The 26356-nt window shown below is 63.7% G+C and overlaps 1 protein-coding gene across 3 annotated transcripts in view; it reads left to right on the top strand.

Annotated features, from left to right (window-relative positions):
* Positions 1-26356, top strand: part of KCNAB2 (potassium voltage-gated channel subfamily A regulatory beta subunit 2) — a 64949-nt gene that overhangs the window by 37099 nt on the left and 1494 nt on the right. For all 3 annotated transcript variants that reach the window (XM_037499100.2, XM_037499101.2, XM_037499102.2), the window contains 12 exons: positions 7546-7589; positions 8229-8266; positions 12992-13071; positions 15524-15568; positions 16960-17004; positions 18052-18095; positions 20534-20620; positions 24091-24176; positions 24702-24822; positions 24941-25035; positions 25800-25920; positions 26256-26344. In XM_037499100.2, the coding sequence (XP_037354997.1) occupies positions 7546-7589; positions 8229-8266; positions 12992-13071; positions 15524-15568; positions 16960-17004; positions 18052-18095; positions 20534-20620; positions 24091-24176; positions 24702-24822; positions 24941-25035; positions 25800-25920; positions 26256-26344 (895 nt within the window). The remainder of the gene's footprint in view (positions 1-7545; positions 7590-8228; positions 8267-12991; positions 13072-15523; positions 15569-16959; positions 17005-18051; positions 18096-20533; positions 20621-24090; positions 24177-24701; positions 24823-24940; positions 25036-25799; positions 25921-26255; positions 26345-26356) is intronic.

Consider the following 26356-nt stretch of genomic DNA (forward strand, 5'->3'; position numbering starts at 1 on the left):
TGTGGGAGGTGGCCCAGCCGCCGCCGGCTGCCAGTGTGACTCGGGCAGTCGCTGGCCTCCCTGCCTGGCTTCCCCCTCTGGGAGTCTGAGGCCACGTCACGTGCTCAGAGAACGGTCCTGAGAACCAGAGCGGGGGCTTCGCTGGAAGCTCCAGTGGGGGGCTCGTCTTGGAGTCTCCTGGGCGGGCAGCTGCACTTGGACATGGGCCGCAGGTGGTGTGGACGACAGTGCGGAGGGGAGGCGGGCAGAAGGAGAGGCGACCCGGCCGGTCACCCCGGAGGAGCTGCGCAGGCCGACCGCAGCCAGCACCGGCTGTCCTGGGTCTCAGAGAGTTCTGAGCTCAGGTTTCTTCCTCCCCTTCCCGTTCACGTGACGGGGATGGGGCTCTGCTGCAGAATCGGGGTGTCCTGCGGGAGGGCGGGCTTGACTCAGGCAGGTGTCTGGGAGGAGCTTCTTGCTGCGGGCACAGCCGCAGCAGTTTGGGGCCCTGGGGCAGTTTGGGGCTGCTCTCCGGGGTGCTGGGGAGGCCAGGGCTGTGGGGTCTGGGGGAGCAGCTGTGGGCAGAGCTTCTTTCCTTTTCTGTGACCAGCAGCTTGGGGTGGGCGCCAGGCTGACATGGGGAGGTGTGTCATTTGAAGAGCGTTCTGGGCTGTGGCAGCTGCTGGTCGTGGGGAGTCCCCCCAGAGTCTCAAAAAAGAGCCACTGTCTGAACTGTGAACCCTGGTCCTCCAGTGAGTGGACATTTGTCCCGCATCGGGAGCCAGGAACACAATCCCATCTCCCTGCCCAGTCATTCCTGAAAGGCTGTAGGGGGTGGCCCCGCGCCCATGGTCCCCAGCCCCCTGTAATTGCTGGGGAGGGTGGTCGTGGCACAGAGAAGAGAGGCTTAGGGTGCTTCCTGTACGCTAGCTGATGTTGGGGGGCTCAGAGATCAAAGGGAAGAAACAAACAGGGAAGGCGCCTGCACCCCCAGGCAGAGGCCCAGGGGCCCCAGCCAGGACAGAGGGGCGGGCGAGAGCTTTCCTGAGATGACGAGCCCGTCCACCCAGCCGTCCGCTCAGCAGGTGCATTTCAGTGGTTTCCGCACATTCCCGCGCTGCACAAACATCGCTGCAGCTTTAAAGCATTTTCCTGCTGTGGACATTTCCTAGAAGTTGAGGGACGCTCCGGCTCTTGTCCTGTGTCCCTGCTGGACCACGTGGTGCTTGGACTTCTCCCGCGGTCGACAACTTCGTGTGGTCTGGATGGGCGTCTGGCGCCGCTGTGCTCCCTGGGCAGGCTTAGGGGTCGTTTCCACCTCTGGCTCCTGGGTCTACTGCTGCCGTGGGCACTTGTGTCCAGCTCTTGTGTGGCCAGTGTCAGTTCTCTGGGCATGTCCTTTGTGGGACCATGGGACATGAGGTCAGCTGGGCCGTGGACAGAGGATGCCTGGCTCGGGGGCCTCTCCTACTCGGCGCGGCGTAAAGCAGGCCATCTGGCCGAGAGCAGCCCCGAGATGCCAGTGCCGTGGGGTCCAGCCGTCTGCCAGGACACAGAGGAATGTGCAGGGAAGAAGGACATCGGGACTCTCCGGGTCCTGGGGCCGGGGGCCTAGCACCACTACCAGTGCTGGGCAAAAACGCAGCTGCCTGGACCCCACCCCAGAGCTGTCGACCCACCAGGTGGGCCAGGAAGCTGCATTTGTGCCCAGCTCCCCTAGCATCCCTGCCAGGTACCGCGCACCTTGCTCTAGACCCCACGAGCCATGGGGAGAGCCCGGGGCAGAGGCCGGAGCCCACTGGCTGAGTGCCAGGGTGCAGCTGGCAGAGGGGCTCAGCTGGCGCGGGGTCACCCTGCAGGCTGCTACACCCACCCACAGGGGCAGCTGGAGGCTCGCCTACCCATCTTTCATCCATCCACTCCAGAGCGGCACCTGCGTGCCGGGGCTGGCACTGTGCGGGGGCTACAGCTCTGGGCTCTGGGCTCTGGGTGCCAGGCTCCAGGTTCTGGGCTCCAGCCCTGGCTGCCTCCTGGGACTGCCCGTGTCACTGCCTTAAGCACAGGCCAGCACTTCTCCTCCACACTCGGGGGACTGGGCATCTCCTGAGTTCAGCCCGGGCAGAAGCCCTACTTTCCTGGGCAAGAGCCATGAGCAGGAGTCGCCCAGAGCCACCTCACTCTGAAGGCTGTCTGCAAGCTCGGCCGCCCGCCCGCCTGGCCACACCCCTGCCAGGCAGCTGTCCGTCTGGAGCAGCCAGAGCTGGCAGAGCCGCTCCTGGACGGGCCGGTGGGCAGCCTGCAGCTCCTGACTCATTAATAATAGATGGCTGCCCGTCCCCCCCACCACCACCACCGCTCGCCCCGCCCCTAATTGACTTAGTGGCATCTCAACAGCCCGGTGTGCACGCCAGGGGTCGCTCGGGGCAGCCTGGAGAGCGGTCGCGCCGGCCCCCCACGCCCCACGTGGGCCTCCCCTGCTCCTGTCAGAGCAGAGGCTGGAGCCGTCACGCACCGGTGAGAGTAACGCGGGGCCCGGCCCCGCCAGACCTGCCGCTCAGGCCAGCAGCAGAGCCAGGCCAGGGCGGGCAGAGAGGCACTGCAGCCGGGCCGGTGAGCGGGGATGAAACTGCCACCCATGTCTCTGAGTCCCCTCTGGGGTCTTTCCTAGTACGTTTTTGGGGACCTGACTCCCTCCCCTGGAGGCTGGGAGCCCCAGCTGCTCCCTCGCCCTCTTGGGAGGAGCTCATCACCGGTAGCAGGGCTCAGGGGCACAGATGAGTGACCGGCCAGCATGCAGGTGTCCTTCGTGTGCTCCGAGCACAGCCTCAAGGGCCAGGGCCCCGAGGAGCGGCTGGGCCAGCCAGCCACTGACAGCCCCCACCTGGGCAGCCGCAGCCGCTTCCGCGCGGTGGCCATGGTGGTGCAGGGCCTGGGGCAGCTGTCGGCGCAGAGCCCCCGAGCACTGGCAACGCCCGCGGGAAGCCGCCCGGGATGAAGTGCAGGTACGAGGTGTCCCCTCCCGCTGCCCCCTGGGGAGAGCTGGCGCATGCACGAGCCCCTGGGCAGTCGGTTGGGTGTGCCGGCGGCTGAGGGGGGCTCACTAGCCCTTGGTGGGTGGGGTGAGAAACGACGCCGGGCAGGGTCAGCCCTGAATCTGTCCTGGCAGTGAGGAGGGCAGGGCTGTGGCCACTGGGCTTCCTTCCCGTTTGTTTCCACGCCGGTGAGGGGCGGTTAGGGACAGCCGAGCCCCAGTCAGACTCCGTGGGATGCTCTCCTGGGAGCCCTGGGACACCAGCCACCCCCACCCCGGGGTGGGCCGTGGGCTTGACCAGAGGCCGCCAACAGGAACTTTGGGTGGGTGGTCGGGACGCTGAGAGAGGGTGCGCTGGAACCAGCCTTCCTCACTGGCCGGAGCAGAGTCCAGGCCCCGGCGCCTCTCCAGGCAGGACAGGGGCTCAGGAGCAGCCAGTGGCTCCTGGCACTTCCTGTGGTGGCTCAGCCCCGACTGGGGGGTCCCCTGCTCCGGCCGGTCCACACAGAGGCTGCAAAGCATGCAGGCAGGAGGCGGGCCTCTGCCCCTCCCAGGGCCTTGCTCAGATGCTGGTCAGCGCCCAGGGCAGTGCCGGCCCCGCAGCCCTGGGGCTTACTACAGACGGCGTCCCTGGGAGCGGGGCTCTGCCCCAGCTGGGCTGCCTGTGCCGGGAAAGCTAACCAGGCCACTGACTCCCAGGTCCCAGGAAGTGTCCCCAAAATAGGAGTGAGCACGACTCAGTGACCACAGCTGTCCCACAGGCCACCAGCCTCAGAACAGGCCAGGTGATCCCAGCTGCTGGGGGCACATCCGGGTCTCTAAGGGAGGGTGAGGCCAGCTCAGGCGGGACTGAGCGCTCCCAACTCCCCAGAGCCAGCGCCTGAGTTGGACTTCCCTGGGCAGGCCCCAGCCCCGAGGCCACGCCCCCGATGAGTCGCGCTCCCCACCCGTACCCCTTCCTTCCCTGCGCCCGTGGGGGTGACAAGGTTAATGAGCCTTTGGGGTAAAAAGCACTTGTTCCCACTTCTAAGCTTAGCGGGGACACCTCAGAACAGAATGCTCCACTCCGGAAGCTCTGGGGGTTGTATCTTAGTAAGTGGGGCTGGAAAGCCAGGAGTAAACAGAACACACGGGACATGTGTAGGGTGAGCACCCGCCGCCCCCACTCAGGACCCGCCTCAGGCGCATCAGGAGTCAGCGCAGCCGCGAATGCACAGCCTGCGGGTGGGAAGGAGGCGCCCTGGCTCCCTCCCAGCTCCACTGAGCTCGGCTCTCGGCTCTCTTATGAGCTCTGAGTGTGCGCGTGTGTGAGTGTGTGTGTCTGTGTGTACAGGCATGTACCTTGTGTGCGGTGCTGCACCGTGTCCTGTGCGCGTGTGCACGTGCATGTGAGTGGCACACTCGGGAGGCGGTGGGGAGACGCAGGGCAATAAAGAGAGGGGCTCTCTGGCTTTGCAGTCTGAGCCCAGCGCGTCCTCTCTGTGGGACTCCCCCACCGTCTGTCCCCCTCAAGCAGGGCTGTAAGCCCCCCGGCAGGGGCCAGGAGGGAGGTAGGTTCATGCCCAGTAGGACGGCTCAGAGCAGCTGCAGTGGAAGTCGGAACACAGGCCTCGGGTGCCCTTGCCGGGCAGGGCGAGCCTACCTTACGGGGTGCCTGCCTTGTGGGGTTCTTCCATTATGACTATGTCAGGGCCGCATCAGGGTACAGAGAGGGGTGTAGGGGGTCTAATCCCTGCCTACACCCCCGCCCCCCAGTGTGCTACAGACCCAGTGGAGGCTCCAGCCCCCTCTCCCCTGTTAAGAGAACTAAAGCATCAAGTAGCCACATTTTTGCCAGAAGACCCAAGGGGTGCTGGGGGGGTGGGTTGCGGGTTAGTGCAAGCCAAGCCCCATGGACCCCAGGGTCTGACCCCAAGTCCCAACCTTCTCACCCCCAAGTCACAGCAACAAGCACCCTTGGGACCTGCTACTGCCGCCAGCCTGTCCGAAGAAAAAGGCTGGAAGCCCAGGCTCAGCCATGGGGAGCTGCCGGGGGTGGGGGGACGGCGGGGCGGGGGGACAGCGGGGCAGGGGCACGGCGGGGCAGGGGTGCCGGAGAGCAAGGAGCCACCCAGAAGCCCTCCCGGCTCCTTCATCACCAAACTAGCTCCTCAAATCCAAGTGTTTCCCATGACCTGATCATATTTTTGCCCTCCACCCAGATCCCTGAATCAAAGACCCTAAACTATTTTTTTTTTTTTTGTGGGACCCTCGCCGGTGGCCGGGGATCGAACTGGCGCTGCAGAGGCTACGGGCAGTCTCGCAGCCCCGCGCTCAACCGCTGCGCCACCAGGGGAGGCCCCCTAAACTATTTTTAAGGGAATCTGTAATCCCCACAGTCGGGGGTGCAGAGTGTGGGGTGCAGGGCATTCAGCGGCACGGGTGAGCTTCCCTCTAGCAACGGTCAGGCCCGTGAGTCCTCATTGACTGTTTTCCAGGCCACAGGGGACGAGAGACGATTAACCGAGACTAACATCATTCTAGGAGAGATTCAGCCAACTACTGTACCCGACTGTCATCTTGGTTAGGGGAGAAAAATCTGAAGGAACCATCTGTGTAGAGTCACAGCCCTCAGCAGGGAGGCCCCTGGCTGGGAACCCCCACCGGGCGCCCGTACTTACGAAGCTTCGCCTGCAACGGCCGCCCCTTCTGCTCCGTCTCCCCAGGCCGGCCGCGGGGGCAGCACGAACCCCGTCCTTTGAGCCGGGCGGTGGTGGCGTCACTCAGCGTCGGGTTGTTGTCCAGTTATGCCTGCGGGCAGCGGGTGGAGGCAGCTGAAGGGCCCACGCCCGGGGGAGGGAGCTCGGAGCTGGCTCTGGGCGCAGGCGGCGCGCGTCCCCCTCGGGCCTGGCCTGCTCTGCGCCCGCGCCAGCCCGCTAGAGCCTGGTCTCCCCGCGCTCGCTGCCTCCCGGCCTGTGCTCCGAGGTGGTCGGAGAGAAGTCTCCGGAGGACGGGCCTAAAGCCTGGCCCTCACCGCTGGCTGGCCAGGAAATTGCTTCCCAGGTCACAGGGGGCGGGGGGCTTGCCCAATGTGGACACAGGCAGGGGCCGTGACCCTCCATCCTGCCCCCCGCAGGCGGGCCCGCCGGGCCCACCAGGCAGGTCCGGCCAGGGCTGAGCTCAGCTCCTACCCACTCCCGGTCCCCCAAGAGAAGCCAGCTGCCAGCCCTGCAGGAAGAAGGGGTCCCCAGCCAAACGGGTTTAAATGGGAAGTCTGAGAAGACAGTGGGGTGACCGAGAACTTCAAGTTCAGGGACACCTTCCTGTGTTTTCGAACTGCTTGCAAGATTGTTATATTCATCCCCTAGACCCCCTCCTGCGCCAGCGAGCTCCTGGGAACGGGGGTCCCCCGGGGTCTGGAAACCAGGCAGGGACCCCAGTGGAGAGGGTGCTGCAAAGGCCCCACAGCCCTCCCAGGGTGCCGGGTCAGGGGAGGGAAGATGAGGACACAGCAGCCATTCAAGTTAGAAGTGGGGTGTCCCAGGGAAATGCTAGGGTCCGCTGGCAAAGGAGGTCGGGGTTCACCCCTTGCACCTCTGACTTCCCGCCACCGGGGCTGGCCCCAGGGACCAGATGTGGCCCCAGAGCCCGCCGGGGTCAGGGCCCTGCTGCGGGACCCCTGCCCACCACTGGTCAGCTTCGCCGTCTGTGCAGCTTCTCCCGTGCCTGGAAAGGGGGCGTCGTGGAGGGGAGTGTGCTCCCAGGGCTGCGGCCTGAGGGGAGCCCCAGCAGCCCCCGCTCTGGGCAGTGCTCTCTGCTCTCGGGAAGGTGGGAGTCGTGGTGTCGGGATGGAGTGTGCTGAGCTCAGCTTGGGGGTGGGAGGGCCGGTGACAGGGGCTTGAGGTCCTCCCGGCCTGCGCCATCCCCCCAGCCTCCACCATCTGTCCAGGAGACGGGCAGCCTGGTCTTCAGCGGGGCCCTGTCCCATCACATCCTCCCAGAGACAGCAGTGATGCCGCGGCCCAGCCCGTGCCCTGAGACAGGCCCCGGGCAGCTGTGGCCGTGGCCTCTGTGGTCACCTGTGCACCGCCGGGCCCTGACCGGGGCGGTCGGGTATCAGGACCACCCCCTCCCGAGGCGAGGCCAGGCCTCCCTCAAGGGCCAGAGGGAACCCCACCACAGAGCTCTTGCCTCCTGTCCCTGCCCAGCAGGACAGATCAAGGGCCACGTGGCCCAGGCGACTCGGGACTGCACTTCACTCCCCAGAGGAGGAAGTCGAGACACAGCCCACGAAGGAGGCCAAAGAAATGGCCAGAGTAGCTTCTTGGGGAGGAAGCCGTGGCCACCACGGCAGAGGGAATCTGGTGTCAGCCCCTGAAACAAGGCGGAGCCGGCCGTCACCCCCTCCAGGTGGCCCTCCAGGCTCTGCCAGGTCACAGCAAAGGGCATGCCCTGGTGGGGGTGGCTCTGGCATTAGGAACGGTGGGGGGCAGGGGCCGCCCCACAGGCAGGTCCTGTCCTGGCCTCAGAGGACTCACTCAGCATTTCTTTTCCAGGAACCTGGGCAAGTCGGGCCTGCGGGTCTCCTGCCTGGGGCTCGGTGAGTGTGGGCACCCCAAGGAAGAGAACTGTACTCAGAGGAGGGTGGGGGCAGGTGGGGGGGAGCTTAGGGGAGGGAGGGGAGGAGATACAGCCTTAGTGCGGGAGGCAAGGCCAGAGCGGGGGCCCTTTGCCCACACAGCCCCTGCCGGGCACCAGAAAACCCAGCAAGACAGCAGAGAAGCCCTGCGGCCCACGAACGGGAGGACGCCTGTTCCTTTGTGTGGCCACGTCCCCCGTGCAGGGCAGCGACTTCTGCTCTTTATCCCTGTGTGTGCCAGACAAGAGCACCGCCCCCCCCCCCACCGCCTGCTCGCGCACACGCGCCACCAGCAGGGGCAGCACAGGGCAGCCTGGCCCTGCAGTTTCTCAGGAGTGTCCCTTGCTCTTGCCATTCTCGTGTCCCTCTACCAGCTGGCGCCCCCAAAAAACCCTCCCCAGCCTGCCGACAGCCACCTACCCCCCTTGGGGGTGGCCCCGGGAGGGACACATGTCCATGCTTGCCAAGGACACGCCCACTGCAGAGCAGAATGGTGTGAGCTGTGGCTGCCCCGCCCCCGCCCTGCAGCCTGAGGTCCCAGGACCAGGGATGACTCTGGACCCTGGGGAGGTCCTGACTCCAGCCTCTGTCTCCCTGCAGGAACATGGGTGACCTTCGGAGGCCAGATCACGGATGAGGTAAGACATGGTGGGGGCCGAACCCCCGCAGGGCCTGCCCTCGCCCGGGCACGCAGTGGCACCGCCCCACGCACGGGGAGCCTGTGCTCACAGCAGCGGCCTCCCTGCAAGTCCTTTAAGCCCCGGAAACCCAGGCGCCCCGTCTGCATAACCCCTGCGCGGGCAGCCCTGAGTTCAGGAAGGACATGTCTTCCAAATGATAAAGCCGGGCACAGGCCTAAGCTGCACCCCCAGAGTAGCCCGTGTGCATTTGAAGCTCCATAAATACGTGCCAAGGTCACCTACAATGCAGACTCCACACACTTGCCTGCGAGCGGGAGACGCGGCAGACGGACATTTTACCACGCTCCTCACCGCAGCTCACCATCGTGCAGCGCGTGAGCCGCCCGCTGGGCCCGGCTGGGAGGCAGCGCCCGTGCCGGGGTCTGTCTGGGGATGCGGGATCCCCGACTGGTGTGCCCTTGGGGTGCTGAGTGGCTCTCTTGGAAATGAGAGCCCTGGCATTTGCTCAGAGCGCTCTGGACGTCTGCAGGAGAAGCCGTCTGCACGTCTGCCCCACTCGCTGCCGGAAAGGTTGCGTTTAAAAATTAATAAGCCGGTTCATTGGAGACCTGGTTCGCTGTGATTGCTCGGTTAGTTTTCAAAGGAAAAGCTCTGCTTCCATCAAGATCTCAAAGCACGGCCTTTGCGCTTTTGCTCCTTTTTCTCTTCGTGACGGTGGCGAGTGGCCATGCTCCGGGCCCCTGCTTCGAGGTTCTGGCCTGGGTTTCTCGGGGTGAAGTAGGAAGTTCGAAGGCACAGGGAACAGTTTTACCTTCAGCCCGCAGACTGGCTGAGCGTAGCCGCTGGAGCCCGGCGCCCGGAGCCCAGAAGGGTTTGGCTCCAGATTAGCTCGGTCTGACCTGCCCGTGCCCCCGTCAGAGGTCGCTGAGGTAGCAGCTACTGTGTGGTGTCCACGTGGGGAACATGTGAAAAGTGGCCACTGGGGACTCTCCAGTTAGGTGACTCGTTACCGGCGGATCCACTGCACCCAGGGAGTACTAATGGGTGACCTGGTGGCCCCGAGGCTGCGGCCCCCCGTGCTGTGGTAGCGACATAGTGATGTGGGTGAAGAGACGGGAAGTCATTTCCAGGTGGCACAAAGCTGGGGCCACAGTGGACACCACAGTGACAGACCCAGGATTCCAGAGGTCCTGGCAGGTGAAAATGATTGTGCAGAGGAGCCAACAGAACCTTCGCATTAGAACCTAGTTAGTGTCCCCCAAATCTGTGCGCCGAGTGCCAGGGGACCACGTGGCCAGGGGTCGGATGCGAATGCCTGGGTCTTACCTCAATCTGCTGCCTGCTCGGCCTGAGCCAGCGGGTTTGGGGATACAAGCCAGCCCCGTCTGGGCTGCGGAGAAACACCTGGGCTGCTGCCCCTGGGAGGCCTCGGGCCACCGGGCACTCCAGGTGGGAGGCCCCGGAGCACTGTTCCCCTCAAGTCCACCTCCGAGGGAGTGCTGGGCAGGGTGGGGGACACAGAGCAGGGTCCTGCTGGCATCACTTCCTGTGTGGCGACCCGTGCCCAGGTGCCAGGAGGGGCAGAGGTATGAGCCAGGGCACGGCCAGTGGCAAAGGGCGTCTCCCTAAGGTGGCTCCCCAGCTGGCAGCCAAGGGCAGCCCCCAGGCCCGGCCCCCACCTGGTGTTTTTTCTTTCTTGTTTTCATTTCCGTATGTGAAACACAGGAGTTGCCTGGCAGCTGCTCCAGGTGTGCTTGGGATGTGCCTCATGGACGCTTGGGCCCATGACTCTCCCCAGAGCATGTTCAGTGGCCAAGGGCCATCCAGGCGGTGGTGCCACGTCAGCGCTGTCTCCAAATCGTTTCCTCAGTCCAACAAAAACGCACGACCCCACTGGGCAGGGACTCCCCCGGGGGGCCTCTTGTCTGCCGTGTCTCTGTGAGTTCTGAAGCCTGTTTTCATCCAGAAAGTGTCACCGTGGACGGTCAGGGGCATCTCCAAGTGACAAGGGCAGAGACTCCAGCAGCCTAGAGGACTTACTCCCTGGCCCTTCACAGCAAAGTCTGGCCTCTCTCTGCCCTACGGGGCGGCAGCGGCTCTGGCCCCAGGACGGGATGCCTTGGGGGCTGCAGAGGAAGCATCTCACCCTGAGGGCAGCGGTCAGATGCCAGGACTGCGGGGTCAGGTTTCCGGCCCCTTCTCGCCAGACGCCCTTCCCGTGACCACACGCGGCGGCTGGGGCAGAGTGCCCTCCAGCCCGGCCCCCAGCTCCTGCGCCGTGCCCGCAGGGCCAGCACAGCGGCCCAGGGTACCATGCTCAGCGGCGCTGTCCTCGCTCAGCTGGGGAAACAGGCACCATCCAAGAACGCGTGGCCCAGAGACCCAGCCGGGCCCAGGTCACATGTGGAGGCGTCTGTTTTTTGAATGAGCGAAGGAGCGCTCTCCACTGATGAGGACTGATTTCCAGGATGTGAAGGTGAAAACAGCAAAATGTAAAAATGCAGCGAGCTTCATGCTGGGAAGACGGTACGAGAACACACAGGAGTCCAAAGTATGAGAAAACAGCCCTTGCTCGGAGTGACCTCCACGCAGAAGCCCCCCTCAGGAGGCAGTCTGCACCCCCGAAGCAGTCAGCTCTCCTGCGCAGAGCTGGGACACATCTAGAAAAGTGAGGCTGAGCTCATCGGTGAGGCCTGTACCTGGAGCAGTGAAAGCAGAGAAAAAAGCCCCGAGGTGGAGGAAGCCAGGGGAGAAGAGGCCGCCGGGATCCACCTGCAGCGTCGTTACGCCTGAGCTACAGGGAGCGTCAGCCCTGCAGTGAGCCCAGAAACCTCTTCACAACCTGGGCTTCAAGATTCCATGTTAGCAGCTAACGGGAGTGACCTCTGGCCGGCTCAGCGCCACAGTTCCCTGGGTTTCCTCGCCAACACTTGAAAACCAAGAGATTCCCCCAAATATCCTGAATGGACAGCTTCTTTTGAAAAATCAGGGACCTCTAGAACATTGCCCAGCAGGGAACTCACTGCCCGTGGCGCATGGCAGCCAACACCGTGGCACCAGCAGAGAGAGCTTTGCTGTACGGTCACCGACTCGGAGACAGGCAGAAAAAAATCAGCTTTGCCCCCCTGGGGCTCCATAGGAATGGGAGGAGGAAGTGGGGAAAGTTTAGGAAAGAGGCATTTTGGGGACCTTGTCAGTCACCAGCCGGCCCCTTGCTCCCAGGAGGAACTCCACGCTCCTGCCCAGCACCAGCATCGGACCCCCCAGCTTCTGGACCTTGGTTCCGACTCCCTTACTCCCTCCCGCTCTCACGGCGCAGGCCAGGCCCTGCAGGGGCCGCAGAGGGAGAGGGGACAAGGCACAGGGCCGGAGCCCAGCTCAGGAGTCTCCGCACAAACAAGCCTGGGGAAGGTAGATCAGCTTGTCTCGGGGCCTGGTTGCCGATTCCCTTCCCTCCGCAGCAGGGGGCTCAGGCCTCCCTGTAGCTCAGGCTCGACACAGCCTCCCTCTTCCTAACTGGCTTCTGGGCTTAAGACCTTCCATGGAGTCACGCCTGGCTGGCATTCGGTCCTGCAGTTCTTGAGGGCCATTCAGTACTATTCACCCCGTCCAGGGACAGAGGCCTGATGCTCTGAGATGAACGTCAAGAAGTGGGGGAGTTTGCGTCCATGAACCCAGAGGGATAGCCACACTGTCCTGAGAGCCAGCAGAGTCCAGGAGGCCCCCTCACGACTCCATCTCGGAGCGGGGTTTAATTGCAGGGCACCCCTGGCTCCTTAACCCTCGCCCCCGCTGCCAGCCAGTCACTGCTCCCAGAGCTCACGCTCACCCTTGCAGCAGCCTAAGAGCAAATCGGGGAGGCGTGAGGGCATGGACGCAATTCATCATCCCTTCCCGCAGGCAGCCGCGGCCCCGGGCTGGGAGCACTTAGCACTGGAGACGCTGGCTGGAGCCAGCTGACTAGCTGAGGATGCCAGTTTCTCCATCTGCAAACAATAACGGTACTGGGCCTGGCATGCGCGGTCTCACAGGACGCGCTAGCCACAGCTTTCCAAGCTCTTCCTCCTGCCAACACCAACAGCAGACCTGTTGGGCTGTGCAGAAAACAACAGTTTGTTCTCTCACAGTCTGGAGGTCAGAAATCAAAATCAGGGTATCAGCAGGGCCGTGCTCGCCCTGAAGGCTCCGGGGAGAATCTGTGCACGCCGCCTCGGCTTCTGCCCATGGCTGGTGAGCCCTGGCGTCGTTGCAACAACACCCCAGCCTCTGTCTCCATCCTCACCGGCCCCCGGGTCTGTCTCCTCTTCTGAGGACACCCCTCTGATTGGATTAGAGCCCACCCGGCGCGGGAGGACCTCATCGTAGCTAATTCAATCTGCAAAGACCCCACTTCCAAATAAGGCCACAGCCTGAGGTTCTAAGCGGATGAGAATTGGGGACAACCTTCAGCCTAGCGCAGGAGCCAAACCCTGCGGATGGGGCCCCTGCTCCGAGAAATTCCCAGCATCCGCGGTTCCTTCCTCCCTTGGTCCTCTTTGCTCTCTGCACGGCCGTGACTGAGGCTGCCTCCGTGCCTGCCCCCAGCAGGAGAGGACTGAGGGGCCTAAGGAAGGGCCTGGCGCCCCCCAGGCCCCAGGGCTGTGTTCTGGACCTTCCAGGCACCCCGCGATGTTGGGGGGGGCAGGACATGCTGCTGGAGCAGCTCTGCTTTTCTTGTTTCAGATGGCAGAGCAGCTAATGACCTTGGCCTACGACAATGGCATCAACCTCTTCGATACGGCAGAAGTCTACGCAGCCGGCAAGTACGTGTCTTCTCAGGGACGCACGGGGCGGGCCAAGACACCCCCACAAGGGGCTCCTGGGGAAGGCCCGGAGCTCTCAGTGGTCCTGTCGCTCTTGTTCCCACGAGGGCCCCCCCATCTGCCTTCTCTTCCAGGCTCTAAATGATGTGTGTGTGTGTGTGTGTGTGTGCGCGCGCGTGTGGCCGGAAACATGGAACTCTTGGACACCGGCCACTGGCTAAGCCCCCTGCGTGTCCAGGCCCCGAGCTGGGCGAAAGTGCTCACCGGGGTCTCCCAGCGCGCCTGTGGGCTGTCTGCCCCGCACCAGGCATCTCCACATCCTAAGGGCGTAGTTAGGGCGCAGGGAATACAGGGCCCTGGAGCGGGGGCGGGGGCTGGCATCTGAGCACGGTGGGAAGCGCTGCCCATGTTGGCAGTGAACTTCCCTGCTCAATTATGTAAATGCTCTCTCCAGCCAAGGCTGCTGGCTTCAATTTAAAAAGCGGCTGTAATCAAATCATCCTCTCTCCTGCATCGGGTTTCCAGAACTCAGCTTTTGTTCGTGAAGTTATTTGTTGGCTCTCTCGCATCCTCCCTCTGCGCGCCCCCACAGCCGACACGGGCCAGAGCTCTGCGAACCCAGGGACCCACTGGTCCTCTGGACATGTCCTGACCTGGGTCTGAGGGATAGCCCTGGGGGCCTCCACTGGGACCTCCAAATCTCCAGCCCCCATAGCAGCCCTCTGCCCCCCCATGCCACAGCCCCCTGCAAACCCCTCCAAGCTGGCAGCAGCTTCTCATCAAAGTGAAATCTCAGACAGATGAGCTGAGCTGAGGGTCAGGGGTGGAGAGACCCCAGGCAGGTGCCGAGCCCAGCAGCACCCGCAGCTCCAGTGGCCGCCTCTGCGGTCACACCCCACTGCCCAGCAGCAGCTCTCTAGATCACAGCTGCCCCCCATCCACGACGCCCAGGACCCGCATGGCCAGCAGGGCTGGCACACTGGGCCCTGGGCAGCCTCGGGGCCTCTTGAAAGCCCCTTGCCAGAAGCTGAGAGACTCGGGGAGCAGCTCCTATTGGGTAGCTGTTGCCCCCCCCCCGTCCTCATCCTGCCCCCCTTCTCCCACCAGCCAGTGTGGCCCCTCCCCAGTCCAGCCCAGAGCTGAAGCTGCCAACTCGCCCCATCAGGGCGCTGGTGCCGACGGCCCCGCCCTGGGAAGCAGGCACGTGTGCCGCGGGGCCGCTCCCGCGGGTGATGCCCCGTGCCGTCCCCTCAGCCGCAGCACCGAGCTCGGTGTGTGCCAAGTGGCGGGGCTTCTCGTGCTGACCCTCACTGGGGCGTTTCCCGAGAGCTGCGGGATTTCTGTGCCCCACACACACACACAGGGCCAGTCTGGCCAAATTCACAGCGCCCCAGAATTCACACCCTGGTGTATTCACGGTCTACACTGCTGTGAGCCAGCGCACAGCTTGCTTTCTCTCTTCCCTCCTGGTCCTCTGCCCACAGGGACAGGCCGGGGAATAAAGGGGAGCGGCCAGGCCGAGGGAAGTTGCTCTGCGCGTGACCCTAAGGGGGAGCCTGAGAGGGAGCCAGCAGCTCCCAGGGGAGAGCCTCCCCGATGGCTCTGGCGCTCCCGAGCTGGCGTGGCGCGCTGGGCATGGGCCTTTCTCAATCTGTTTTTGCTCAGAAACATTTTGCTGCACGCAGGAAGTTCTTAAAAGTTAACCCCGCGCCGCAGGGCCCACCAAGGCCAGCAGCGCCCGCCCGCCCGCCCGCAACCCAGCCGGCCCGAGTCTCTCGAAGGGCGGGGGCGACGCCCAGCAGAGCAGGCGGGGCCGGCGCTGCGTGTCTCTCAGCTGCTGCTCAGAAGCAAGAAACGAGACAGACACACGCACCAGCGCAGGCCCACGGACACGCGTACGTGTCATGACACGTGTGAACACATGACACCGTTGCACACGTGAACACACGTGGACACGTGTAAACGAGTGGACACATGTGGGCACCCCCACGTGGACAGCCTCACGCTCCCGTTCTGCTGGAAACTCAGTCCCTGCACCGAGGGCACCTTGTTTCTGAGAACGGCGGCTGCGCTGATGAATAATTTACCTTTTGAAAAAACCCTGCTTGTCTGGAGACGGCCGTGGCGCCCGGCCGAGCGCTGTCCCTGGTGGACATCCCGGGAAGGGTGGTGCTGGCCCTGCCGAGCGGGACTCGGGCGCCTTCCTTCCCCGAGTGGGAGCCCCGCGCTGCCCCTGCCCGGACAGGCTCCCCGGGCCGCCCCGCGGGACACAGACAGCTCCCGGCTCCCAGCCCAGGCCGCCTCCCTCCGAGAGCCGCCAGAGTGAGGGCGGGGGCCTGGCGCTCGGCCCTGCGGTTTGTTCGGAGGGGCCAGTGGAGGGGTGAGGGCCGTGGAGGGGCGCGGAGGGAGCTGTTTCTGCTGTAACGGATCTCGTGTCTCGGGGCTTTTGCAGGGCCGAGGTGGTGTTAGGAAACATCATCAAGAAGAAGGGCTGGAGGTAATTACCGGCTGTCCGAGCCCCGCCCCAGCAGCAGGTCCCTGGGGCCCAGAGAGGCAGATGCCCCGGGTGTGGGGATGGGGGGGACGCCCCACCTTGCTGTTCCACCCCACCCCCAGCGGGCAGTCCAGGGGGCGCCGCCAGCCAGTCCTCTTAAGTCTGGGGAGGCCCAGGATTTTCCTGCTGGAAGGCGGGTGTCCTAGAATGTTTCCTCTGGGGAGCCGGGCTGGGGAGGTGGGGGAGCTTCAGCTGAGTCGCAGTGGGGTATGAATTCAGTCCCAAGAAGGAAAGACCTCACTGAACTCGGCCCCCCTGCCTGTGCACCAACTCATCCCCCCGCAGGGACTCGGGGTGTCAGGAGCAGTGCTGACTCGGGTTGGGTCAGGAAGCTCCTGGTGCGGGGGAACTCGCCAGACGGCAGAGGAGGGGCCCCGCCACCCCCCCTACCCCCGCCCCGTACCGTTCATGGACTCAGCCAGTCTCCCCCTCTGGAGCTGACTGTCCCCACCTACAAAGGGTCCACATCCCTGGCAGGGTTGTCTGGGGTCTCTAACCCCTTCTCGCCTGGGGCTAGGCGCTCACACTCTCCCCCCCAGGCTGCCCCCCAGAGGCCAGGAGACTGCGCTCCCTTGCCAGGCGGATCCCACCTGCCTTGTGATAGGCCAGGCTGAGCACCTGCCTGCCCGTTGGCCCCCCCACCCCCCTTACCCGAGACACATCCTGTGGTCCCCGTGACCCCGTGTCTCTACTTTCAGAAACGTCAGAAGCAATGACAAAGCAGGGCCCCCCCATGTGCCCCAGAACCCCCAGCCTCAGGCATGGATGACTGACACCCCTATTCTTACCTCATCCCCAGAGGCCTGTGTTGTTTCTTCATGGTGCTAATTGATCCCAGAATAAAGTGCTCCTCGCCCTGCAATTAAAGGAAATTGCATGCATTTGCCAAGTCCCCTGATTACCTGCCCTAGGTGGATGCACCAGGTCACCTCCCTGCCTGGAGGGGCCGTCCTCCCCGACACCACCCCCGACCTGGGGCTCGCAGTCCCACCCCCAGCCAGACTCCGCCAGCCTCGCCCCCTGCTGCTCCTGGCCCCCCACAGCCCAGCCTGCCCCCACCCAACCTTTCCCTCCTCGGTGGGCCCCCAGGCCCCCCATGGCATCCCACACACGGATTCCCTGAGTCCCCAGCCGTGGCCCGTGAGGTACAGCAGACTTAGGCCCCAGGGAGCGCCCCAGGACCGGGGGGTGGGGGGGGGGCCCTGGGCTCAGCACATGGCAAACATCAAAGGATAGAGAAGGGCCTCGCCCCTGAGCGGGAACTGAACTCATGGCTGGGGGGAGGAAGGACCCCCAAGGGGCTCAGTAACACCCGCCTTGTCTTCTGTCCACAGACGATCCAGCCTTGTGATCACCACCAAGATCTTCTGGGGAGGAAAGTAGGTGCAGCCCCCCATTCTATGGAGCCCCAAGTAGGAGGCTCTTGGGGGGGCGGGACTGTTACAGGGCAACCCCGACATGAAACAGGTTGCCTGACTGTGGGTCCTCACCTGCGCGCTTAAAGGGGCTCGTAATACTTAACTGCAGGCGCACAGAAGGTTAATGAAAGGTTTATTTCCAAAAGAAGGGGCCGTGAAGAGGTGAATGTCTCAGGGAGATGAATTCGTGAGTGCGTCCTACCTGGTCCACTGACCCAGACGCCCCAGGGCCGCTGAGAGCCAGGGAAAGCCGGCCGCGAGCCGAGAGAGCCCGCAGCCCCCGTGGCGGCTCCTGCACCCGAGCATGGCTGCTCGCTCCGCCCTCCGGCCCGGCAGCCCTCCCTCCGCGGGCCGTGGGGTTCGTGGGATTCGTAGTTCCCCGGGTCTTGCTGGCTGGGGGCTGGGGGGCGTGGAGTCCACGAAGCCCGCATGGACTTGGCTCAGGACATCGTCTCCCGCTAAGAGGACGGGCCGGTGCTGGCCAGTCCGCGCCCCCAGCCGGCCCCCTCCCTCCCCACCCAGCTCCTGCCGCCCGTCCTGGCGGGTCATCGCGTTCCAGGAAAGGGGCTTTGAGTTGGACTTTTCCTCCAACCTTGTTTCGTGTTTATTTCTACCTTCAGGGGGCTGCCCTTTTTCCCGATCCCAAAGATAATACCCTCAACATTCTGGAAAACACAAAAAGATGTGAATTGTCCAAACGCCTCCTGGGCCCCAGGCCCGGCTCTGCTGCCCTCCAGGGGCCGGGCCTCGCCCTCTCGGGGACTGGACAGCGTCCCAGGGGGCTGCGAGCACCATTTAGTCTTAACCTTACAAGCAAACCCCAGCCGGCCAGAAAGGCAAATTGGCACGCAGAAGCCTCCACCCCTGGCGGCCCCCAGCCCCCGGGACCCCGGGTAGAGCCAGACGCCGCGGGGGCCCTTTGCTGACCTGCTCTCCCCTAGCATCGCGTCATAAACATTCTCCCCAACACCGCTTGCGACATCGCACCCACTGTCGCCTGTTTTTCAGAGCAGAGACCGAGAGGGGCCTTTCGAGGAAGCACATAATAGAAGGTAAGAGGGCCTCTGAGTCCACAGACCCCTAAACCCCTGGCGTCCGCCCGTGGATGCAAAAGTGAGGGAAGCACAGACACTGCCTGCCAGCCAGACAGCCCAGGGCCCCAGCCGTGAGGACGCCTCTCCACCCGGGCACCCAGGCACCCCCCCCTTGGCCCCTCCATGGCATGAGGGCGGGGGGCAGGCAGGCCAGGCCCCGTATCCTCGAGGGCAGTGCTGTCTCCGGGGAGGACATGACAGGCCCAGGTTGACAGGCTGGGCTCTGTGCTGACCTGAGCGTGGTTGTCACTTCCCCACACCCCCGTGCAGTCAGAACACTCACCCCGGGTTATCGGGAAGCCAGAAGGGCCCAGGTGAGGGGCGTGTGGGACACAGCTGGGGCTCAGCACCGAGGGGCCCACGGAGGGCTCCCCTTCTGCTGCATTTTTACCGTCTGTGCCTTTTTTATTCCGTTTTCATCAAGGTAACATCCTCGCTCCATTAAAAAATCAAATGACTAGGAGGAAATGCATTCATCTTGCTTTCTGCAACTTTACTGAATTCGCTTGTTCTGAAGAGGTTTCGGTAGAGACAGAGTTTGCATCTGCAAATAGTGACAGTTTCGCATCTTCCTTTCTGGCTTAGATGCCACTCTCTCCTTTTCTTGCCTAATTGCTGTGGCCGAGACTTGGGATACTGCATTGCGTGGGAGTTGTGGGCAGTGGGCGTCCTTGTCTTGTTCCCGAACTCAGAGGAAAAGCGTTCAGCTTTTCACCGTGGAGTGTGACGTTAGCCTTGGACTTGTCACGCGTGGCCTTTATGATGCTGAGGTCCATGTATGATGCTGTTTTTGAGTTTTCATCGAAAACAGAGCCGGATCTTGCCAAGTGTCTTTCTGCATCTATGTGAGTGGATCAGATGACTTTTGTCCTCCATTTTGGCAATGGGCGGGAGCTTGTGGCTGGTTTTTCAAATGCTGAACCGTCCTTGCATTCCGGGAAGAGCCCCCCCTAACCGCGGTCTGTTGTGGTGTTGAATTCAGCGTCCTCAGGCTTTCTGGGGGACTTCCCGTCCGTGTTCCTCAGGCATTTTGGTCTGTAACTATCATTTCTTAGGGCATCCGTCTCAGGTTTCGGCATGAGGGTCATGCTGGCCTTGTGCAATGAGTTTGGACGCGTTCCCTCCTCGTCTATCTTTTGAGACAGTCTGAGAAGGGTTGGTATTGATTCTTCTTTGAATGTTTTAGACTCGGACTCACTCCTGCTGCTCAGACTCACTCCTCACCCCAGAGATGGAGCAGACAGGGGATTCAGGGATGCCTGGAATGTTCTTCTAGCGCAGCTCTCTACATATGCAGGGAAACACGGGTGCAAGGAAGGAGGGCGTCCTGCCTGCCATCTAAGTCTCAAATTGCCTTGAGAAAGGAGAGGGGGGGCCGGCGATGATGTGGCCTTGCTGCCTGCAATCCCACCCTCAGCGCCAGCGCTTTCTCCCTGCAGCTTCTTCTGAACGTGCTGAGTATGTTTCTGAGCAAAGGACTTGCTCCCCGATGCGCATAGGGGCCAATCCCATGACACTGGGGCTTGAGGAAAGAAAGTTCTATTGCAAATCGATTGGCAAAGAGGCAAGAGGTAAACTCAAATCTACCTCCTCAGTTAAGAAAGAGAAGGAGGTGATACAGGTTTCAGGGACTGGGTTTGAGAAGAAAGAAGATAAATTGGATTGGCTGGGGAGTAGGCTGCGGGCAAAGGCATGTGAGACCACAGCTGAAGTCATTGGTCAGTCCCAGGGAAGTTCATACTCCGAGGATAATAAAGAGGATTTTCCTCAGGCAACTGGAGTTTCGCTCCAGGTGTGGACCCCTTACCTCTGAGTACCCCCCTCTGTCCAGCCAGCCTTGGGGTTCAGCCCAGAGTGAGTTGCTTCTACTTGCTCAGGCTGGGTCATGTGAAGATAAGCCATGTGTGTGAATACAAGCTCCAAAGAGAAAGTCAGATAACTTGTGTTGTGTGTGTGTGTGCGCGCGCGTGCATGCGCACACACTTGGGCTTGTGTGTATGTGTGTGGTCCACGGTCTGAGAGCTGGCTCATGACTAGCGCACTTCAGACACCGCTGGCCTGGTGTCACAGACAGCTGTAGCTGTCCCCCTTGTTACCACACAGGCCACCAGGAAGCCGAAAAGGTACATTGGAGGGTCCCCACTTCACTCAGTCACAGAACACTTGGCCTGTGAACCCCCACTTCCTTCTGAAGGGGCAGGGCCCCAACCCTTTGGGATGCGCCCCCACTCTGTAGTGCCTTTTCAAGACCTTGGCTGGCACCAGCCCCCACATCTGCCCCCACAGCTCCTGGTGCTGGAGCCTCTCTTTTGACTCTTGTTCCCTGAACCCCAAAATGCTCAGGGACCAGCAATGTCTGTGCAGACATGACAGCGCCTCCCGGTTCCCCCACCCAGGTCTCAAAGCCTCCCTGGAGCGGCTGCAGTTGGAATATGTGGACGTGGTGTTTGCCAACCGTCCGGACCCCAACACGCCCATGGAAGGTAGGTTCCCTGCAGAGGCCCCAGCGGGTTGGGCCTGGTGCCGATGCCCAAAGACAGACGCTTCTGAACCTGAGGCTCTGATGCCACCAGCACAGGGCCCCCTGGGCACCCGGGCCAGAGGTCAGAGAACAGGCTGGGCGGGAGGAGAGGCCCAGGACTTCCTGGCGAGGGTGGGGGCGGGCAGGGCAGACCTAAGCTCAGTCTCAGACTGTCACCCCTACCCCCCAGGCGCACCCTGGCACCTCCAGGCGGAGCCCCTCCTTGCTCAGGATCTGAGCCTGGGCACACCAGTTCCCACCCCCCGCATTCAGAACCGTGTGCCATGTTCTCCGCCCGCTCAGCTGTTGGTATTTGGTGGCTAAGTGAAGCCGTGACAGGGTGACTGCCGCCGCCGGTTCTTTTCCATCGTTTTCTGCCGGGGGGGATAAAGTGTTTCTTTGGAAAGTGGTTTGGTTTTGGTTTTCGGGTTTTTTTTTAGTTTATCTGTTCTCTCTACCCCTTCTGGGGATCACAGCCCCTCCCGACCCCAACTTCTGCCCCAGATACCTTCTCATCTCTGCTTTACGGCTTCAGGGACCAGGAAAATTAAGTCGTGCTGAGGTTATATATCCCCTCTTGCGTGCGTGCGTGCGTGCGTGTGTGCGCCATGCGTGCACGCATGTCTGCGTGTGTATGATTTGGGGTTTTTTAACAACGAGGATCCTGCAGACGTGATGTGTGTCCCTGCCGCGTCCGTGCCACCCCTGCCTCCCGCGCTCCCGCAGCTGTAAACTCTGGTCTCTTTAAATCTTTCTTTTGCCACCAGGGGACTCACTTAGTTCCTCCAAGTCAAGGACATTCATCATAGAAGGTACACAGTGCCCTCGCCCGACTATTGACTTTGTGTCCAGGCTGCATTTTATGAGACAGTGTTTTTATTTACACGACTCTCTCCCCACCCCCCGGCAAACTTCTCCATAAAATGCATAAAGGGAATCAGTGTCCTGTGAGGACGTCTTGCAAGTGCAGGAAAAGCCCCTCAGCGTGGCGCCCCCTCGCAGCTGGGGCCGCCGCCCTCCCGCGCATGACCCCTCACCCGCCTGGCATTGCTGTGATGGGCGCGGCCTCCCCCCTTCGGGGCTGTGCTCAGGCCTGAACCCCCGGAGGTCTGGGAGAAGGCTGGGGGAGACCGGGTTCTCATAGGAGCCAGCACATGGGCCCCAGAGCAGCGGCCTCAGGGATCTTATCTTCCCAGCTCTTGCCTCCCCCAGAAGTGAAAACCAGGGGGTTGGGGGGCAAACTGCCCCCCCAGCACCTGGCTCCTCCGCACGCCTGGCTGCGTGCTGTGTTTGTGTGCACCAGCAACCCGACCCTGCATCCAAATAGAGTCGTGTTTCTCCAGGAGTCGGGGAAACTGAGACCTGGGGCGGCCTCCAGCCAGGCTTGCTCTCTGCCAGCCCCTCCGCCAGGCCCCCAGGGCCCCACGCCAAAGGCAGGCTTCGACCGCCCTGGAACTAGGCTGATGCCATGGGGAAGCTCCCGCCCGCCAGCTGGCACTGCCACCTGACCCCTCCCATGTATAATTTGTCACTCGGCAGGAGATACTGTCGGTCTCGGCAGCTGCTGGAAGGATTTGGTCCTCCGGCTTCTGCTCAGCCACATTAGATACTGACATGAAGGGCCGTTTTCCCTCATGCCCCTGGTTCCTGGGGTCACTGACGTCATGGGCAGAGCACAGACCAAGGGCCAAACCCTGCCTGTGGGCTCCGGGGCCCTGCCCCCTGGCACCAGCCGCAGGTCCTCACACGCTCCTGCCCCCTGGCCCAGCCCCCAGTGCCCTGTGAACCCCACTGCCCTCTCTGCCTGGAAGGGGGGCCGCAGGGCATTGCACGTGTCCCTGGACAGGACAGCCGGGCTCCGGGGAGCACAGGGTGTCCTGCGGCCTCCTCTCTCCGGCATGTGGCCTGAGCCTTGGCTGCACAGACCCGGGCAGCCCCTGCATGTCCAGGCGCCTCGAGAGTGTTTCTAAAGACCCTGACAGGGACAGTAGCCGGGACCCCACTCGGGACTGAGATGGGGGAGGCGCCTTCCTGGGACCCTGCAGCCCCGCCCCCCAGGGCTGCGCTCTTGGCCTATGGGTGTGGGCAGCGCAACCGGCGGGGTCCCGGGTCCAGGCGTCCCTGCCAGCCCTGGCCTAGGAAGGAAGGAGAGAGCAGGACTCGGCCTGCAGGTGTGGAGGCCCAGGGATGATCTTTCCGAGGTCCTGGGTGAACCCTAAGATTTCTACTAAAAGGGGGACCTCGGCTAAAGGGGCACTCAGGGGCCCGGAGTGGGTGGGAGTACGGCCCCCGCAGGGGTGCTGCTCTCGCAGGAGAAGGGGCCGCGCTGCCCTGGGGAAGCTTCCAGAACACGCCCAGCAGTCTCCTTCCTTCCTCCCCTGCAGCCCGCCCTCCGCGCCGTCCGCAGGGACCGCGGCTTCCCCGCCTCCTGGTGGCAAACCGGGAGCCACTGCCGGAGGGGGGAGCCTCCAGGGCCGCCGCTGCCGCTGTTTTTAGAAACACTTGTTCTCCAGCCTCTTCCCTCACTGCCTCCGGCGTCGCACTTGCAAGCACTGTACGGGCGGCCGCGGCCATGCCTTCCCGCGGGGCTGGCGACACCCCACATTCCCAAATCCAGGCCAAGTCCTGTTTTTAAAAATCACAACCAACTTTCATTTCCGACACTCTCCGGGGAACTGGGAGGACAGATCGTGGGGCGTGGGGGCTCTCTGACTTGCAAGGAGGCGCGGGGTTCAGGGCTTCAGTCCTGGGGCATCACAGTGCCCAGCGGCCCAGTACTCAGATTGTCTCCAGACCACGTGGCGACTAAGTGCCCCTTCCTGGCCTGTCACAGGAGGACACTCAGGTCCCCACTGTCCCAGAAGACCCCCCACCACCCTGCGGGAAGAGGACCCCTCAGCCTGGCACCAGGCAGGCTTGAGAAACAGGAGCGTGGTCCCTGCAGCCCCCACCCCGGGACACCCAGGGCCCCTGCCCCTTGTCCTGCCGCCGTGCCTCCCTGACCCCAGCGAGAACCTGGAGCAGCCGCGCGGGGACAGAAGCGGGCACGCTCGGTGTCGCTCCTCGCCCTGCCCAGGGCTGCGGCCTCGGCCCTGCAGCCGCTTCTCCCCCAGCCCCACCCCACCCTAGAGGCGAGGGCCACGGTCTGTGTAACCAGCCACGGAACTGCATAGTCCCTCCATAAACCACGCTCAGAGACGCCACGAGGCCGAGCCAGTCGGGGAAGGGTCCCCAGCCCTCTTCTCGGACCGCGGTTCCGCTGCCCCGAGCCGTCCCGAGCGCCGTCCCGAGCGCCCCAGCCACGCCGAGCGCGAGCCCGGAGTACACTGCTTGCAAGCCGTCTCTGCAGCACCCCAGCGCCCCTGCGCTTGCAGAACGTCCCCTGCTGGCCCCGGCCGCCCCCCACCTGCGTTTCCCCTTCTCTCGTGACAGAGACGGTGCGTGCCATGACCCACGTCATCAACCAGGGGATGGCCATGTACTGGGGCACGTCGCGCTGGAGCTCCATGGAGATCATGGTAGGGCCCCCTGCGGGGCGTGCTGGGTCGGGGCGTCCTGCCCCACTGGTCCTCCCCACACATCAGGCCTGGCCCTCGCCCCTGCAGCCCGTGGAGTCCTGGCCTCGAGGCCCAGTCGGGAGTGGGCCATACCCGCCCCGCGCCCCAGGGGGTGTTTGCCCCCCTGCCGTCAGCCCTAGTAACAGCCCTGTGCCACGCAAGTCACGAGGGCCGCAAGCACATTTCACTCTCATGACAGATGGGGAAACTGAGGCACGGAAGGGTGAGCCGCTTGCCCGAGGCCACCCAGCCAGTGAGTGCTGGAACCAAGTCTCGGTACTCGGCTGTGCGTCCCCCCAAGCCCCTTCATCCTCTGGGTCCCTCCTCCACCCCCTCATCACCCTGGCTTCTCAGTTCCCAGGAAATTTGGGGTGGGGCAGGGAAGGCAGGCCGGCTGTTTCCCGGATAGCCGGGAAAGAGTGTCTTGGTGGACCCGGACCCCGACCCGCTGACCAGCAGGGACACCCCTGCCCTCTGCCCCACCAGGAGGCCTACTCCGTGGCCCGGCAGTTCAACCTGATCCCGCCCATCTGCGAGCAGGCCGAGTACCACATGTTCCAGCGCGAGAAGGTGGAGGTGCAGCTGCCCGAGCTATTCCACAAGATCGGTGCGCCCCCCGGCATGAGCCCGCCTCCTCTCCCCTTGCTCCTCCTCTGCCCCCCATTTCTTTCCCGCTCCACCACTGCCCCTGGGCCCCGAGTTTGACTGCCTGGCTCCCCTCTCAGGAGTGGGCGCCATGACCTGGTCCCCGCTGGCCTGCGGCATCGTTTCTGGAAAGTACGACAGTGGCATCCCGCCCTACTCCAGAGCCTCCTTGAAGGTGCGGGTCTGGGGAGGGGCGGCGGGGCCATCGTGGGGAGGTGGGGATCTGGGCAGGCCGCTGGGTGCTGGTCGGGGCTCCCCGGGCCGCGGGCTGCGGGTGGGCAGGGGGCTGGGAACCTGGAGCCCAGCCGTTCTGGCCCGGTGCCTGGAAGGGCTGCCCAGCCGTGGGGTAGCCCAGCTGAAGATCCCCTTCACTCCTGCGCTGCCCTTCCGCCGCTGCTCGCTCTCCTTTCAGCATTCACACCCTGGGCGGGGTCCACAGCCCCCCCCCACCGCGTTGGTGACTCCGGGGGGGTCTCTAGACTGCAGGCCAAGGGAGAAGGAGCAGGCAGAGGAAGTCCTGCCCAGGCCAGGGCCAGGCAGCACTGGAGCCCCGGGTCCGAGGACAGAACAGCCTGCCTCACCTCTCCTCCCCCAGCCCCCCGCAAGGCCAGGGAGCCCCTGGGAGGCACGGGCTTCATGGGCACAGGGAGATGTGGCTCCCCCAGAGCTGGGGGTCCTGCAGCTCCCAGGCCGGCACACACCTCCCTGGGCAGCCAGGCCTCCGGGCAGAAGCCAGGGTGGAGGCCACCTCCCGGTCCGGGCGTGTGACTCCCCTCCTCCCAGCTGCCCGGGTCTGGCCTGGCGTGTGACTGGGCTGGGGATGCGGCCCAGGCTTTGAGTGGCACGGGCGCTGCCATATGGGGACAAGATGCGGAAGGATCAGCCATCTGCAGACAGACCCGGGGGCCCCTCACCTCTGGGCTCTGCTCCCCCATACAGGGCTACCAGTGGCTGAAGGACAAGATCCTGAGTGAGGAGGGCCGGCGCCAGCAGGCCAAGCTGAAGGAGCTGCAGGCCATCGCCGAGCGCCTGGGCTGCACGCTGCCCCAGCTCGCCATCGGTAACAGGGCTGGGGCGGGCGCAGGCGCGGGTCCCTGAGCCCCTGACTGGCCCTCTGCCCGCCAGCCATGGGCGACAGGCTCCCACGGGCATGGGGAGTGGAGGGGGATCCCTAAGCACCGGGCCCTTCTCCACCAGGGACGCTCAGGCTCCCCCACACCTCCGCAAGTCCCCCCTTGGGCCAAGTTACCACCCAGCACTACAGCCCTGGGCCGGCCAGGCCCCTCCAGGGCATCCTGGCCTCAGGCCGAAAGTCTGGGGTCTCTCTGGCCAGGCAGAAGAAGAAAAGGCCTTGCAGGGCGTACCCCTCTCTTACCCTGGTCTCACTGCCCCCAGCCTGGTGCCTGAGGAACGAGGGGGTCAGCTCAGTGCTCCTGGGGGCTTCCAGCGCAGACCAGCTCATGGAGAACATCGGAGCCATACAGGTGAGTGAGCCC

This window comes from Talpa occidentalis, unplaced genomic scaffold (genome assembly GCF_014898055.3).
Source record: "Talpa occidentalis isolate TD23 unplaced genomic scaffold, MPIMG_talOcc4v2.1 talOcc4.9, whole genome shotgun sequence".
Classification (NCBI taxonomy): domain Eukaryota; kingdom Metazoa; phylum Chordata; class Mammalia; order Eulipotyphla; family Talpidae; genus Talpa; species Talpa occidentalis.